At 48.8% G+C, this 16,097-nt stretch overlaps 1 protein-coding gene across 1 annotated transcript; it reads left to right on the top strand.

Moving 5' to 3' along the window:
• Window positions 1–5: 5 nt before the first annotated feature.
• POLE3 (DNA polymerase epsilon 3, accessory subunit) lies at window positions 6–8,270 on the top strand. The gene is made up of 5 exons (XM_084650194.1): window positions 6–97; window positions 1,069–1,144; window positions 4,730–4,815; window positions 5,979–6,097; window positions 6,613–8,270. The coding sequence occupies exons 2-5, from the start codon at window positions 1,079–1,081 to the stop codon at window positions 6,771–6,773; spliced, it is 432 nt and encodes a 143-aa protein (XP_084506320.1). The 5' UTR covers window positions 6–97; window positions 1,069–1,078; the 3' UTR covers window positions 6,774–8,270.
• The last annotated feature ends 7,827 nt before the right edge of the window (window positions 8,271–16,097 follow it).

Raw genomic sequence — 16,097 nt, 5'->3', positions numbered from 1 at the left:
GCACTGCATGCTGGGAGGGGTGAGAGGTCAAGGGCTGGGCGCGCGGTTCGGTTGGTGGGGCCTTGGGTCTGCACGCGGCCGGCGGCCGCCCTGCCCCGTGAGTGTGGGGCGCGAGGGAGCGGGCACCGGCGGGACCCCCTCGCCCCCCCCCCCCGGGCCGCCGCCAGTCCGCTCCCGGAGCGAGCGACCCTGCCGCCGTTCGGCCTCCCCTCCCTTCCCCCACCTGCCGCCCCGTCCCGGCGGGGGCTGGGCTGGGCTGGGACTCCCCCGGATCCCCCCGCCGCCCCGTCCCGGCGGGGGCTGGGCTGGGCTGGGACTCCCCCGGATCCCCCCGCCGCCCCGTCCCGGCGGGGGCTGGGCTGGGCTGGGACTCCCCCGGATCCCCCCGCCGCCCTAGGCTGGAGGCGGGTGAGCCTCGCGCTGCCCCCCGTGCCCAACGGCAGCTGGCTGGGCTGAGGGGGCCGCTCCCCTAGGTCCGGAGGGGCTCCGGCAGCAGATTTCCCTGTAACGCCCGCCCTAAAGCGCGGCTCCGCGGTGAGCGGGGCTGTTCGCGGGCGCTGGCGCGCTGAGGTTCCAGGTCTGCTCCGCTGACAAGTCGGCAGGCGGCCTGGCTAACTGCCGGCCCCGCGACGCCCCTCCGGGGTCTGAGAACCAAGCCGGGCTCCTTCCTGCCTTTTCGTCGTCACCAGCCGTACAGATCCTGCAGCTCTGCGCTCTGGCAGCTGAGTAGCCCCACTGTTGTGGCGGGTTTTACTCAGGTGTGAGTGATTGAAATTGGTTTAATATCTCTGTTGACAATGCACAGGACAAAGAAATCCAGGCAGTCAATGTTCTCTTTGTTCTGTAGAGATAACAGGAATAAAGAGTGGTACAGACATTTTCTCGTTGATAGGCAGACGCCAGACTAAACACAGGGGCAGGGCTGCTGAGTGAGATGGTGCCGTTTTTATATGGTCACTTTACATAGCAGAACTACCTATAACTACTGTAATAGTGAGACAAGTGTTTTATAAGCAGAGCTGCTCAGCAGAAAAAATATCTGATGAATAGTCCTCATTTCCGTTCTAGGTATTCAGAGATGGCGGAAAGACCAGAGGACTTGAACTTGCCCAATGCTGTCATCACTCGAATAATTAAAGAAGCAGTGAGTATTAGCAGAGATATAAAAAAGTGCAAGACGATTGAAGTGAAGACTGAAAACCTCAAAGGAGTAAAATGTGCCTGTTGTACAGAAAATGGGCCGTACGCTGTGTAATTTTTTAATCTCCTTTTGTGTTGTAGACGATAAAACAGTTTAACAGGAAAGTTGTCAACTTGAAATCTAATCATTTAGTAAAAAAAGCCCTGACAATTTTTGTGGTTTTACAGTCACCTTTTCTTTTTAGCATTATTTCTGCCCCTTGTTGGTTTGAGAGAGACCTACTCAAACAGGGAAATCTGACTATTCATGGTAAAATGAAATTCTTTATGCCTAGTACTGTCAAATGCTCATGGTAGATTTGGGAAAAATAGAGAAATAATTTTCTGTAATCTTTCTTTTATGTATTATTTTTTAGAGTTGTAGGTAAAACATTTTCAGGTGGAAATATGATTGATTTTTTAAAGTTGTAGTTTAATAAGGGGCTCAAAGCAGCAAATTCTGGGTTGTTTCCAACTATTTCAAGTGCAAAATCTTGCATTTTGTTTTCCGCTTTATTTGGTGTGTGAGATATGTCACTTGTTGGGTTGCAGTGGTTCTACTTTTTTAAATAATCTGCCATAAAATCTTTTTGTATTTAAATTAAAGTTATGTGTTCTATTTAATGCCAAGCAAACTTTATCTGAGCTGTCAAAAGAAAAGGTTGACTTTCTATTGAAATGGAAGAGACACTGTTTTCTGACAGAGAAATTGTACTGGACAAAAGGATTTTTCCATACTTATCCCCCACGCTGCAGAAAGTGCTTTCCTCCCCCCTTTCTTTTTTCCCCCTTTCCCCAGTATCTAATATTTCATCCATTGCCCCATTTACCATGAATCTGAAATAATTCACGCTGCTGGAAAACATTTGGATTCTGCATAGCCACATATTGAGGTAATGGGAAACCATAGAAAACCCTAAGATAGATAGTTGTAAATTTCTTACAATATTGTCAGTGCTCTGTAAATTATATATCCCTGAACCAGCTCCCAAAATAAGAGCAGAGTACAGAAGGAAAGTAGCTACTAGATGAAGTCCAGTTCCTTGCCAGCAAATGAGATACAATATGTCTCAGTCATTAAATTGATGCTAGGCGTGATCTTAGCCAAAAGACCAAGAAGGATTAATGGATGGATGCTGCACGTTATGAGAATATCCTTCTAGGTTAAGAATTTGGCAACAATTAAATCAGGGCTGGGCACACTTTTTGGCCTGAGGGCCACATCGGGTTTCCAAAATTGTATGGAGGGCTGGTTAGGGGAAGCTGTCTCCCCCAAAACAGCCAAGCGTGGCCCGACCCCCACAGCCTATCCGACCCCTCTGCTTCTCGCCCCCTGATAGCTACCCCGGGACTCCTGCCCCATCCAATCCCCTGTCCCCTGAAGGTCCCCCCAGGACTCCTACCCCATCCGCCACCCTCTGCTCCCTAACCACCCCCAGACCCACCTCCCCTGACTGTCCCCATCCAACCCCCCCTCTCATTCCTGACTTGCCCCCCGGGACCCCAGCCCCATCCAACCCCTCTGTTCCCCGCCCTCTGACCGCCCCGACCCCTATCCACACTCCCGACCCCTGACCACCTCCCCCAACTCCCCTGCCCTCTATCCAATGCCCCCTGCCCCCTTAGCTCGCTGCCTGGAGCACCGGCGGCTGGGGGCACCACAGTCGCACCGCCCAGAGCCCTGGGTCAGGCCACAACTCTGCAACTGCGCTGCCCGGTCGCCCAGAGTGTTATGCCAGCGACTTGGCATGCTGAGGCTGCGGGGGAGGGTGAACAGCAGGGGAGGGGCCGGGGACTAGCCTCCTGGGCCAGGAGCTCGGGGCTGAGCAGGAGGGTCCCGCAGGCTGGATGTGGCCCGCAGCCCGTAGTTTGCCGACCTCTGGATTAAATGGACTAAGATTGAGGCAGAGGCCAAGTCCACTGCTACTACAAAAGTTACTTTCCTTCTGTCTATGTTCTTGACCTGGCTAAGCCCATTCACAGTTAACCAGCTTCTTGTTGTACTTAGATGTTAGATGTATCTGGAATTTTTATTATTATTATTATTTATTATTTATTTGTAGTGCCTAGGAGCCCAAGTCATGGGCCAGGATCCCATTGTGCTAGTTGCTGTACAAACACAGAATAAAAAGAAGGTCCTTGTCCCAAAGAGTTCACAACCTGAGACAAGAAGTAACAGGTGGATATAGGCAGATGGAGGAGTACAAGGAAACAATAGGATAATATTGGGCATCGTGACAGGTTCACTCATTGTTAGGGTTTTTGTAGGCATCCTGGCAAAGAAGAGTTTTGAGGAGGGGTTGTAGGAGGATAATGAAGTGGCTTTGCAGATATTTAGCAGGGAGCTCCTCCCAGGCATGAGGGGCAGTAGGGAGAAGTGTATATTGGAGGCTGGTATCATGGGCCGACCAGAGGTGAGAGTTAGCATCTCAGCAGTGAATAAGAAATGATGGGTAGGGTTGGGATTGTTAACGGCCTTTAAAGTGAAGATAAGTATCTTATGATTGAAACACTAGGGAAGGGGGAGCCAGTCGAAGGATGCAAAGAGTTGGGTGATATAGTCAGAGCAATGGGTTAGGACAATTATCTATGCAGCAGCATTCTTCTAGCCTTATGTCATGGATCTGTGCTGTGCTCCAGCTTTTAAACAGGCTCTTGAGGGAACCCCTTTAATGTGTCAGACTCCAAGGTGTCTCGCTTGTCCTTCAGGGTAAGTCATGCAGCCTCACCACCTCCTAGTCTGTGTCTAGACTCAGGTGTCTGCTCCAGCACCCTTGCTTCACACCGTGAGCTCTGCCCAGCAAGTCCAGCTGACACAGACTCCTGGTTAGAGACTTGTATAGTCTTCAGGAACTAATGCATCTCACCCAGTATTTGCATTAACACACAGGCAGCATTTTCAAAACCGAGTAAAAGGTTAAAGCATAGTCCATTCTGATCAAACCAGAGTAATTCACCAGCCAAAGTGCAATGAACTGCATTTCAAGTTCTGTCTCCCTCTAACTCCGTAGTGATACCCAAGAGAGAGCGGCCAGCCTCTTTCAGAACCAGAAGTCCACCCTTATTCTCTGCTGGTCATGTGTCAGTCCTTTGTTCTAGATCTGGGGTCTCTGCTCAGCTTCCCTGCTGAGAGGTGCAGGGGAAACCTCTTTCTCTTTGTTGCTGTTTCCTAGGTGTCATTGTTTTGGTCATTGGGGCTTTTCCATCGTCTCTTTGGGATTCTGCATTGTTACAGAATCGCCTTCAGCAGGGTCCAGACAGTTCCTTATGACCCTATTCACTGTAGCCCAAAGAAGGTGACTCCCACATCTGATCTTCTGCACTGCCCCAACTTAATACTTTTCCCTCCACTGGGTAACAGGGCAAAGTGAAGAGAGAAACTGAGGCACACATTAGGATTAATTAAAATACTATAGAAAATTCATTTTCTCACATTTATTGTTCACTGCAAACACTCTGAATGGCTTGACTGAACTGGACAGGACTTGTTAGCCTCCAGATCCATATGACTTGAATTTCATCTGATAAAATGACATTTCTTTTTCCCCAGCTTCCTGATGGAGTAAACATTTCCAAGGAAGCTCGTAGTGCAATATCTCGAGCTGCAAGTGTGTTTGTGTTGTATGCAACATCATGGTAAGCATCACTGGTGACCTGATCCAATGGACCATTTGATCTGTAGCTAGCCTTTTTGTTGGTTCTCTTGGAGAGAATTTTTGCAGTAGCTGTAATGAAAGGCATGTTTATCATTCATGTACATGAGGCATTATAAAGCTTCATCTGGTTTTAGTTTGTAATGTGACCTTTGTGTAAGATAATCTTATGTTCAAAATTAGTTTCTTGATTAAGTAGCATGCTGCCATGCGAACTTTCTAAGAGGGGCAAGTGATAAATCAACAGGGCAAATGCTTTGCTTCTCTTTCAGTAGCCAGTATTTGCTGCCTCATAATGCCCTCAGTTACTTGCCCAATATATACATCCTGGGGGCCTACAGAGGTGATGGTGGATTACTTCCTGTCGCCTTAAGTGATCACCTCGTGTCCTGAACTGTCACATTTGATTTACCTTTATCACTACACTTTATCATTTTTCAGAAAACACTGATCACAAAATTATAGAGCCTTTTTAGAGCAAACATTAATTTACATAAGGGCTCCTTGTTCTTGGGTTATGTGAACCCATTGTAGCTTTATGACTTTCCTTCTGAGTGTTAACCTAAGTAGTGTAGGAACTAACTAGGCATGTTTCATAGTGTATGTTAAATTACTCATTCAGGTTTAAAGGGTTTAGCTTCCTCCTGCATCTAAATTCTCTGTTTAAATCTATAACAGTTGAAATTCAAACATCTTTAAAACGTAATAATAAAATTAAAAGGTATACCATTAAATTGAATATTAGTCAACTTTTTAAAAATGAATTAAACTAAACTTGTAGTAACTACATATTTGTTACAGTGTCCTTGAATCGCCCTGCCACTTAATAGTTTTACAACCACATTTAAATATGTATTTTCTTTCTTGTTACATGTGTGGAAAAACCCACATAAATGGAAAACTCCCTGACTATACAGGGAAACAATGAAACTGACTATATACACATAAATGCACAATGTAAACAAAGGTGTTTTTTTCTTTAATCTGTTATAATTAGATTCTTGGTCAGTCATCCTAGGTATTGCTTATAATAGTGATTAAACATTTCTGAGAGCTGTGATTGTTTTTTAAGTTGGCTCTGTCCTTTTAAACAGCCAGTAGTTGGGGTTGATTTACTCTTTGATATTCATTCTTCTCCCTCTTTAGTGCAAATAACTTTGCAGTGAAGGGGAAGAGGAAAACACTGAATGCTGGAGATGTCCTCTCAGCCATGGAGGAAATGGAGTTCCAGAGATTCATAGCCCCTTTAAAGGAATCATTGGAAGGTAACATGTTCTCTAACTGTAGATTAAATTAGTCCTAATGACACTGAGTCCCATTTACCCAGAAGTTGGGCATCCAACTCTTATGTTCCCTGAATCATCTATTTATTTATTTTAAAGCCAGACATTCCCATTGCAGTTTTTATGGGGACATATGAACATGTAGTTTAATAGAACTGATATGATGTAATTTCACAAAGGTGACTCATTTAATCTGTCTCCCCCATCACCTCTGTGTAGAGGAAGTCACGTGTTCTGCGTAATGAATATGAGCTCCTGTATCCTTCTCGCCATCTTTCTGTTGAACAACACTTAACATAACTTCCTGTAAAGTCTATCACCACAACTCAAATAACAGGATGGGTAGCAGCTATCAAGAGGTTCAGTGCTCCATTTGTTGTAAGCCTGGAGAGCAAGGGGAGACCCTGGGTCACAGAGATGGGAGCCACCTGTAGATTGTCCCTACAATGGATATAATGACATATGTGTATCCAATTGTAGTTCTCTTGGTCTGTTAGTTTACAGGCGTGAGCAAAAAGGAAAGAAAGAAGCAAGGAAAGACAAAGACAAGAAGGCAGACTCTGAGGAACAAGACAAGAGCAGGGAGGAGGAGAATGATGAGGATGATGAACGGATGGAGGAGGAGGAACAAAATGATGATGAAGAGGTGGATAACTGAGCTTCCTGGAGAGACGGGCCCTCTTCCTAGGGATATAAATACTGTAAATCAATCTTGTTGTGTCCTCTTGTTTTCCGGTGTCCAGCAAAGCTCCATGTTGTTCCTCTGAGGCCCATACCTCCTGGCTTTAATTCTCAGAAGTAGGTGGACACCCTGATGAGACTTCCAGCTATAGTGGAAAGGTCACGTCTTCCCCATTGCATGGGGCACTTGGCACACTCTCTCCAGATTCTGAAAAGCCATTGATATCAATGACTGGTCTTTAATACTGGGTTTGTTCTGCGATGCAAAATGGAATTTCCAAGATTCTCACAGAGAAAGCTGTGCAGGAGAATCTGCAGAAAAGTGTTGAATAACTTTGTTTTTGCTACCTAGGTCTGAGTTTGAATTTAATAGGCCTCAGGCCTGTTGCATTTAGGTTGTACATAATATGTTAGAGCGGTGCCATAATGGTTTAGAATGCTGCACACATGAGGATTTTGTATGGGGGGGGGATTGAGGTTGTCTTAGCTGGATCCTTTCATTCTGATCGTGCCTTCTCTTTCCAAAGTGACTGAGAGACCCAGTAGGCAATACTACTGTACAAGGATCAGCTCTCCACAGGACTGACTCTTCTGCCCAGGATCAGTCAAATTCAAAGGACTGTACTGTGCTTCTGTAACATAACTTAATACCGTAAGTGCTTATTTTTGTTTTAAAAAATACTGAGAGCCTGACAAGGTTTTATAAAAATATCTGAAAGAAAAGAAACTGCTAAGAAAGCTTAACTGTGTCCCAAGTGTGACACTGGGGGAAGGTTTGGATTGAGTTGCTGGCAAACTGTTTTCCCAAGGTAAGGTGGATCGGGCCTATGGAAGTTTAAAGGAAGCGTCATCCCAATCTAATTGTTTTTCCTAGTAGTAGTAGTTTTGGTCTCTGTTCTTGAGGTCTTGCTCCTGAACACCTTCCCCTTTTACACGTGGAGAAGGTACTTACTGTGAGGAGCTCATCCTTTAATAATAACCCAGTTCTGTGTAGTCTTTAAAGAAGAATTTAACCCTGCTATTTGAGCTAAACTTAAGTCTGACAAAGGAAAGTTGGAAAAATTTGAAATAAGTTTAAAATTGTTAAAAATTCACCAGTTCTGTTGATATACCAGTTAAGACATGAATGAGTGCTTGTATGAAACAGCACAACTTTGTTTTTCGCTTCTGCTGGACCAACACATACACAGCAAACATTGTAGGAGCTGTGCTGCCCTCCCGTTGCTACAGCTGTGATAACGCCTACATGAGGATCCCAGATGGAGGAAGTCACTGTCTGACAATCACCAAAGATCTGGTGTTCAGCTGCTGCAGGACTACACATTTAAAACAATTTAAGTTGTGACTGGCTCTGTAAAGATGTTCAGTTATGCAAGCAGATCATTCTTGCATCTCTGTTTTTCTCTTGTAATACATACTTGAGTTCCATCTCCTCTTGAGAAGGAACAATATTTTATTTAAATAAAAGCCAAGTTCTCTACAGAAATGGGTCCAGTGCTTACTTCCTCCAGCCAGTAATAAGCTATTTTCAGTTACACAACCACGAACTGCCCATGTAGCCAAAGACAGGTGCCAACCTCACATAAAATTGCTAAAGGAGTAGATGATAGGAGTGGTTTTAACTGGGCACTTCATCAGATTTCTGCTGTGAGCCAGTCATGGCAGCTTGGATCCATAAAGGGACCTGTGTGTTGCAAGGAGTAAATCAGGAGGAAGAAGACTCCATGTAACCAGGGAACTCCTCCCAGATGTAGGAGACCCCAGTTCAATTCCCTTCTCTGCCTGATGCAAAGAATAGGCAGAGGTGCAGCTAGCCCTCAACCATGACACAGGGTGGGACGGTGACTGGTGAATTTCCAGTGAGCGACAACAGCAGTCCCGTTCCGCCAAGGCCACCACCTCACCTTACATGTGCATCTTCTCTAGGGGCCAGGTGCCCAATTAGTGGAGCCACACCTGCGCGGCTCCACTAATTAGAGGGGTGGCCCTTCCTTCTCTCGTGTGCGGCCACCCAGGTGCCTGAATGGAGCTCGCAGGCCACCACAGTTTGAGAACTTCTGAGCTGAAGCAAACTAAGATCACTTTCCTCCTGAATGAGAATGTCCCCGCAGGGTTAGCGACTCTAACATCATTCCTTTGGTAATTGGTTCAGTCACCTTCACTTGTCTCAGGGCCCCCTGTAGCTAGGACCTGGGCTGAGCTGCTTCCCCACAGGCCCAGCTGTCTGCCCAGGGCTGTGTTTGCTGTGGGATGCCCTGGGAGGGCTCCCCCAGCTCGAGTCACCGTGCTCCTAATGGCTGGGCTGGGCTGCACCGCGGGGGATAGCTCAGCACCCAGGCAAAGCAAGGTTTGAACAAGGATCATCTACCTCTCAGGTGAGTGCTCTAAACTATAGAATGACTCTGGTTTTGGCCCAATTGATTATTAAAGTGGAATAGCTTCAACAAGAGTGAGTGAGTCTCTCCTCAGAATATCCCACAGTGCAGTGGATAGGGCACTCATTTGAGAGGCCTGTCATCAGGCTTGACAAAGCCCTGGCTGGGATGATTTAACTGGGAGTTGGTCCTGCTTTGAGCAGGGGGTTGGACTAGATGACCTTCTGGGGTCCCTTCCAACCCTGATATTCTATGATTCTATGATCTTACTGAGCTTGTAGAGAAAATCTAGTCCATGCAAATATCCTAGAGCAGTGTTTCTCAACCTTTTTGAGACCAGAGACCGGCTTGTCAGGGTGCTGCTCCATGGATAGGTCATTGAGAAAAGCTGTCCTAGACCTTTCACAATCTGGGTTCAGTCAAACCATAGAACTAAAGCAAAGAAGTGAAGGGATGTTAGGTAGACGGTCGCCCTTCACTCTTCATTCACCTGGCTGGATCTCTCACCAGACTGCTTTGCTTACTGAGTCCCCTACTAAGGCTGAGGTGGTGCTTGCTGGGAGAATGTGAGGTTTCAAAGAGCTAGTAGCTTCAATGTTGTTTATACCAGTCCAAGATACTTGCTCACAATTTATCCAGTCAGCCTGCTAGCCAGAAGTACTACAACACTCTGCTATTGCTGAGAGCCCTCGTATCCACATCTGCAACAAATTAATTCTCTGGTTGGGGTGCAGTCTTCTGGCCAACGTTATAGGTGCTGACCTAGCCTCAATAGCATACAAGCTGCTGCCTCCCAGCTGGATTACAGCAATACAGGTTTGTGGGCTTGAAAGTATGAGCTCTGGCTGGCACAACAGGTGCCCGTGTCTCCTCAGCAACACAGTGTATTAGGAGTACATCATCCTCGTCCTTTGCTTGCTATGCTGGCTTCCCATAAAATACTGCATCACATTCAAGGTCTTGGTCCTTATTTTCAAAACATTTAATGATATGGTTGTAGGATATCTAAAGAAATTGTGTCATGCTCTGGGACCATGCGTGCTCCCACCAACTCTGATCCATTGGCACAATGCTACCATGAGGGTGAAACTTGTCTTGGCAGGAGAGGGGGGCCTTCTCAGAGTCAAGATCTATGCAGAACCTTTCCTGTCTAAGTGCAGATGCTATTTCCAAGACTTCCTCATAGGGAACCCCCTGGAGAGTGCCTAGCAGGAATCCACTCTGGGGGTGACCAAGGGGTGGATCACGGCAGTGAGGGCTGAGAGAAAGGTTGCAACCTGCTTCCCAGCTGCAGAAGAGCTACAGCTCCTGCTGTCTGGGAATCCTGAAGCAGCCAAGGGTCCAACAGAACCCCTCAATGGGGAACAAAGGGGGTGCAAACTCCCTCAGTGGGGGAGCAGATGCTCAAGTCATCACCAGCTCTGTTTCAGGAATTCACTTCCTTGCTTTGGCATCGGAGTCTAGACGGTTGTTAGGCTGTTCCTTTAGTAAGACCAGTAGGAAAAGGACTATCCCTCAGCTTATTCATACTGTTCCTGGACTTGTCAGCAGATGATGCTCAGCCCCCTGAAAGCAGGCAGTTCACGGCTCCGGGGACGGTCCCGCAGTATTGCAACCAGGAGCTGGATTCTCCCGTGTGTGTTAGAGAGTTTCTGCCTTTCCAGCAATCCTGACTAGAATGTAGATCTACTGTATACATCAGCCTTCGTAGCTGGGCTTCATTTCACTGCTTGATTTTTCTATACCAAAGTAGAAAGAATTCTTGTTTGGTTTGTGCATTGCCTAAGCAGCCTTCCTCCCGCTCCTCCATGCCCAAGCTCCTTCCTTAGCCACATGGTGCGGGGAGCCATTCAGCTGTTCAACCAAACTTCTCTCCTCAGATTGCTGGAGCTCCAGGGTGATATTGATCAGTTGCTTCAGGTTGCTGTTAATTTGCACCCATGTAATTTAAGTTCCAAACACATCACTAACAGCTAGCCTCGACTACAGCTGGCCTCTGCCCCTCCGCATAGAGTCGCTCTCCAGCCAGAGAATGGGTATCACAGAACAAAAGGGTGGCTAGGAGGCAAAGAATTAACTAGTTAAAATGAATACGCCAAATTCATCCCTTGTGCAAAACTCCATTGACCTGGTGGAGTTCTAACAAGGATGGTGTTGGCTCAGTCTCCCTTTGGGGAAAGGGTGTCTGTCTGTCTCAGGAGTCACTGCGTAACACTTCTCTGAAGCCCACCCTGGGAAGTTCCTGAATCTTTAGAAGTTGAAGTTGTGCAGGAACCCTGATCTGGCTTGGCCACTGCAGAGGGTGTTACCATGCAGAGATCTGGGACAGGAACGTGATCAAACTAGCATCACCTGATCCTAAGGGGTGGATTGAGAAATGGCAACAGGGCACCCTTGCAAGGCAGGTTAGCTGGCAGCATGTGCTGGGAGCTGGTGTGATGTGTGGCTGGCTGGCTAAGGCAGTGGCAAAAGTTGCTCTCATCTTCAAGATGAGATAAATCAGAAAGCTAATGATCAAGTGGGAGTCTCTTGCTTTACGACCCATCATGTTCTGACCAACCTACTTTGTCTGTAGTGTTTGAAACGCCCATCCTTCCCTTTGCATGCCTGAGCACTCTGGTAGAATATGTGTTATATCACACTTAATATATCCTCACCCTCAAGGGACTCTGAGTTAATGGTTGCATTTGGGGCTGGCCCAGTACAGTCACAGGTAGGTGACCAGATCGTAACAGTAAAATATCAGAACGGGGGGAGGAGGGGGGGGAAATGATGTACTGTTCCCACTGCTGAAACCGGGAGCAGAGCTGTGAGATGCCCCTCCCCCAGCAGAAGCTGGGAATGGAGCTATGGGACTGAAGCAGAGCTTGGGGCTCCTCATGGCTCTGCTCCTGCTTTCAGTGGGCCCCTCAAAGTAAAGCCCCGGTGCCCCCCACAGGGCTGAAGCCAGGAACAGAGCTACAGGGCTTCTGAAGCCCCAAGCCCTGGCACACCCAATTAGGCTGAAACTGGGAGTGTTTTATGGGGCTGAAGCCCTGAGCCCCAGCGCTTCCCTCAGATCTAAAGCCCTGAGCTCTAGCGCTCCTGAGGATCAGAAGCCCAGAGCCCTGCCCCACCTCTGCCCTGACCCGCTCCCCATGGCTGCAGCCCTAATCCCCCCCAGTAGCTGAAGTCTGTAATGTCTTGTTCGGATTTATGGACATTTCAGAGTTATGGACAATCTCCGTTCCTAAGATGTCCATAACTCTGAGGTTCTACTGTACCAAGTTTTAAATTTTACCTGGATAACAGGAAAAATGGTGTCCTGATCGAGGACCCAGGACAAAGGGTTAAATATCAGGACAGTCCTGATTTTATCAGGACATCTGGTCACCCTAGTCGCAGTCTTAGTAGCTGAGTATAATCATCTTTGCAGCATTCCAGAGTGGTAATCACTTACAACCCAGTTACTGAGAGATGCTAACTTTCTTTGAAGTTCTCCTCCCCCCCCACACCAAAGGAGGCTCTTATGAAAAGCCCTCTCCTATGCCTTGCTTTCAATTCGCTGTACAAACTGCATTTGCCCTTCTGGCTCAGGTAGGTCATCAATTTAACTTCTGATATAAGGGCCACCAGGGAACTAGTGCAAAAGGACAGCCTCTGTCTGATTAGCATTGCCAACTTTCTAATTACAGAAAACTGAACGCCTTTGCCCTGCCCTGCCCTGCCCTTTCCATGAGGCCCACCCCTTCTCTAAGGCCCCACCCCTACTCACTCTATCCCCCCTCCCTCCGTCACTCACTCTCTGTCGCCCTCCCCCACCCTTGTTCACTTGCTCATTTTCACCAGGCTGGGACAGGAGGTTGGGGTGCATGAGGGCTCTCTGGAGCAGGGCCAGGGATAAGGGGTTTGGGGTGCAGAAGGGGATTCCCTCTGGGCTGGGGGTGGGGCCGAGGGGTTTGATGGGAAGGGGCTCTGGGCTGGAGCAGGGGGTTGGGGTGTGTGAGAGGGTGTGGGCCTAGGGTGGGGACAGGGATGAGGGTTTTGGGTGCAGGAGGAGGGTGAGAGCTACAGCTGGGGGTGCAGGCTCTGGCCTGGGGCATTCAGAGTGCGGGAGGGGACTCAGGGCTGGGGCAGGGGGTTGGGGTGTGGGAGGGGATGTGAGTTGCGGGCCCTAGGAGGGAGTTTGGGTGCAGAAGGGGACTCAGGCTTGGGGCAGGGGGTTGGGGTGTGGAAGTGGGTTCGGGGTGATGGCTCCAGGCGGTGCTGACCTCAAGCAGTTCCTGGAAAGCAGCTGGCATGTCCTTCCATCTCCTAGGCAGAGGGATGCCCAGGAGGTCTGTGCACATTTCCTCCCCTGCAGATGCTGCCCCCACAGCTCCCATTGGCTGCAGTTCCCAGGGCAGCACTTGGAGCCCCTGTGGCCACCCCTCCGCCTAGGAGCCGGAGAGACATGCCAGCCACTTCCTGGGAGCCAGGGACAGAGCCTGCCTTCCCCGCTGCGGCCAACCGGACTTTTAGTGGCCCTGTCAGCTGGATCTTTAACTCACTTCTTTGGTCCAAACACGTTCTGTGCTGGAGTTCCATATGATGGAGAGGTAAATACTGGCTCCTCCCCTGCACTGGTTTTCCATTCCTGCTGAGAGTAGAATTTGAGGAGAAAAAAAAGACTACAAATACATTGGTGTGTGGAAGGCAGCAATCTCTCCAGCTGCGTTGCTACAGTACCTTGCACAGTGGGGCCCAGACTGTGAGTGGGGCCTTTGCTGCAATCCCCATGAAATTCTCCAGCTCTTGACTTTACCAACTCACTAAATGGCCTCTGGGTCTCTAACCGTTAGCACACTCTGAGGGTGTGGGGTAAATTTGGATTTAATACAAACGGAGGGGCTGAAGGGTGTAAATGTGAAGAGGAGACTTATTCCAGCATAAGTAGCTCTGCCCCTAAACCCAACACCTGAAAGGTAAGGGTTACACAGGGCAGACTTCTAGCAGCAATAGAAAAGGGCCTTGCCCTTCACTTACAGTGCGTGAAGGTGGAGAATACTGCATGCTAAGACAGCATGGTCTCACTCCAAGGCTTCCTTTATGCTTCAGAAGTAGCACAGAACTAAATCTACAATCCCCTTTTCACTGTCAATAAATTATTGAAGTTTCATTTGCAGCTGCTAAGTGCATCGTCACCAATTCTCTAGCTAGGCCTGAGACATATCCCCATTTCTAGGCTGCTCAGTGCCCAGCAGGGCTTTGCATAGCAGGGTGCCCATCTCTGCAATGCAGTGAGCAAAACTTGCTGTTGCTTATTACTACAGCCACATACATAGGGTGCCTTAGCCCCTGAAGTGGACACATGGGAAGGGATTAGGAGTCAGAGCCTAATTGTGATCCTCGGCAGGTAGATAGAAATGAAGTAGCCTCTGATGGATTTGAAGCTGCCTGTAATCTATGAATACAATGTGCTGTATTTGTTTGTCTGAATATTGTGAAGGTGTTTATTCATACTGGATTAATTCAATAGCTGGTTGGTTGGGAAATATACGCATGAGGATAGACAATAGCCCAGGTACAATCTCCACAGCAACCACCCAGGACTATTCACTGGGATAGTCTAACTCTGTCCCCCTCATGGGCTCCATAAACTGGCTTAAGGCAGACACAAGACATGGCCTGTCCAATAAAGGGTCACACTCCCTAAACAGGGGAGACAGAGTTTGGAACGGAGATGAACCCAGACTGAAAGTGGGGTTCCTGGGGTTAAGACAGGCCTGCCTAAGCCTTCAGATGAGACAGATATACCTGTAGATTGTGTTATTGTGTTTAAAGCCCTTTGACTCTATGCTTTGTTTCTGCTGTTAAGAGTAAACAGTACTTTGTTTTAGAAAGGGTGTTTTGTGTTCTCCACTGGTCACTATTCCTAGTAGAAAGAATTGCAGGCACCATACCCAACCAGGCCTGCTGAGCAATCATGGTTGGTGCATGGGGTGGCACCTGAGACCCAGTCTGCACAGGGAAAATCACAAGATTCTGTCCCAGGGGGTGAAGCCTCGAGGCCTAAGACCCGGAGGGGTGCACTCAGAGAGAAACCGCAGAATAGGCAGAGGTGCAGCTAGCCCTCAACCATGACACAGGGTGGGACAGTGACTGGTGAATTTCCAGTGAGCGACAACAGCAGTCCCGTTCCGCCAAGGCCACCACCTCACCTTACATGTGCATCTTCTCTAGGGGCCAGGCGCCCAATTAGTGGAGCCACGCAGGCGTGGCTCCACTAATTAGAGGGGTGGCCCTTCGTTCTCTCATGTGCGGCCACCCAGGTGCCTGAATGGAGCTCGCAGGCCACCACAGTTTGAGAACTTCTGAGCTGAAGCAAACTAAGATCACTTTCCTCCTGAATGAGAACGTCCCCGCAGGGTTAGCGACTCTAACATCATTCCTTTGGTAATTGGTTCAGTCACCTTCACTTGTCTCAGGGCCCCCTGTAGCTAGGACCTGGGCTGAGCTGCTTCCCCACAGGCCCAGCTGTCTGCCCAGGGCTGTGTTTGCTGTGGGATGCCCTGGGAGGGCTCCCCCAGCCCGAGTCACCGTGCTCCTAATGGCTGGGCTGGGCTGCACCGCGGGGGATAGCTCAGCACCCAGGCAAAGCAAGGGAGTCCATGGCTGGGGAAAGGGGGAGATGCAGGAAAATCCGGATCTGAAAACCCAGACCCTGGCCTGTCCTTAAACATTTTTGGGGGGTGGAGGAATGGTCTTGTGGGGTGCAGGGTCTGGAGCGGGAGGGCGCTGGGGGGCGCAGAGTCCCGGGGTGGGAGGGGCCCTGTGGGGTGCAGGGTCCCTGGCGGGGGCTGGGGTGGGGCTGTGGGGTCCCGCGCAGGAGCCGGGCGCGAGGCGCTACAATCCCGCCGGCTGCCGCACGGGGGCGCTGCGCCCAGCTGGCGGAGGGGCGGAGTCGG

Source organism: Lepidochelys olivacea (assembly GCF_965140295.1).
Source record: "Lepidochelys olivacea isolate rLepOli2 genome assembly, chromosome: 16".
NCBI classification, from domain to species: domain Eukaryota; kingdom Metazoa; phylum Chordata; order Testudines; family Cheloniidae; genus Lepidochelys; species Lepidochelys olivacea.
The sequence above is the reverse complement of the archived record's forward strand: the minus strand, read 5'-3'. Positions and strand labels throughout refer to the sequence as shown.

Bases quoted from the DNA above. Each gene is read 5' to 3' on its own strand.
- POLE3 (XM_084650194.1), top strand. From the start codon at position 1,079: ATGGCGGAAAGACCAGAGGACTTGAACTTGCCCAATGCTGTCATCACT. The intron at 4,816-5,978 runs GTAAGCATCACT...CTCCCTCTTTAG, and splicing joins GTGTTGTATGCAACATCATG to TGCAAATAACTTTGCAGTGA. The intron at 6,098-6,612 runs GTAACATGTTCT...TTGGTCTGTTAG, and splicing joins TTTAAAGGAATCATTGGAAG to TTTACAGGCGTGAGCAAAAA.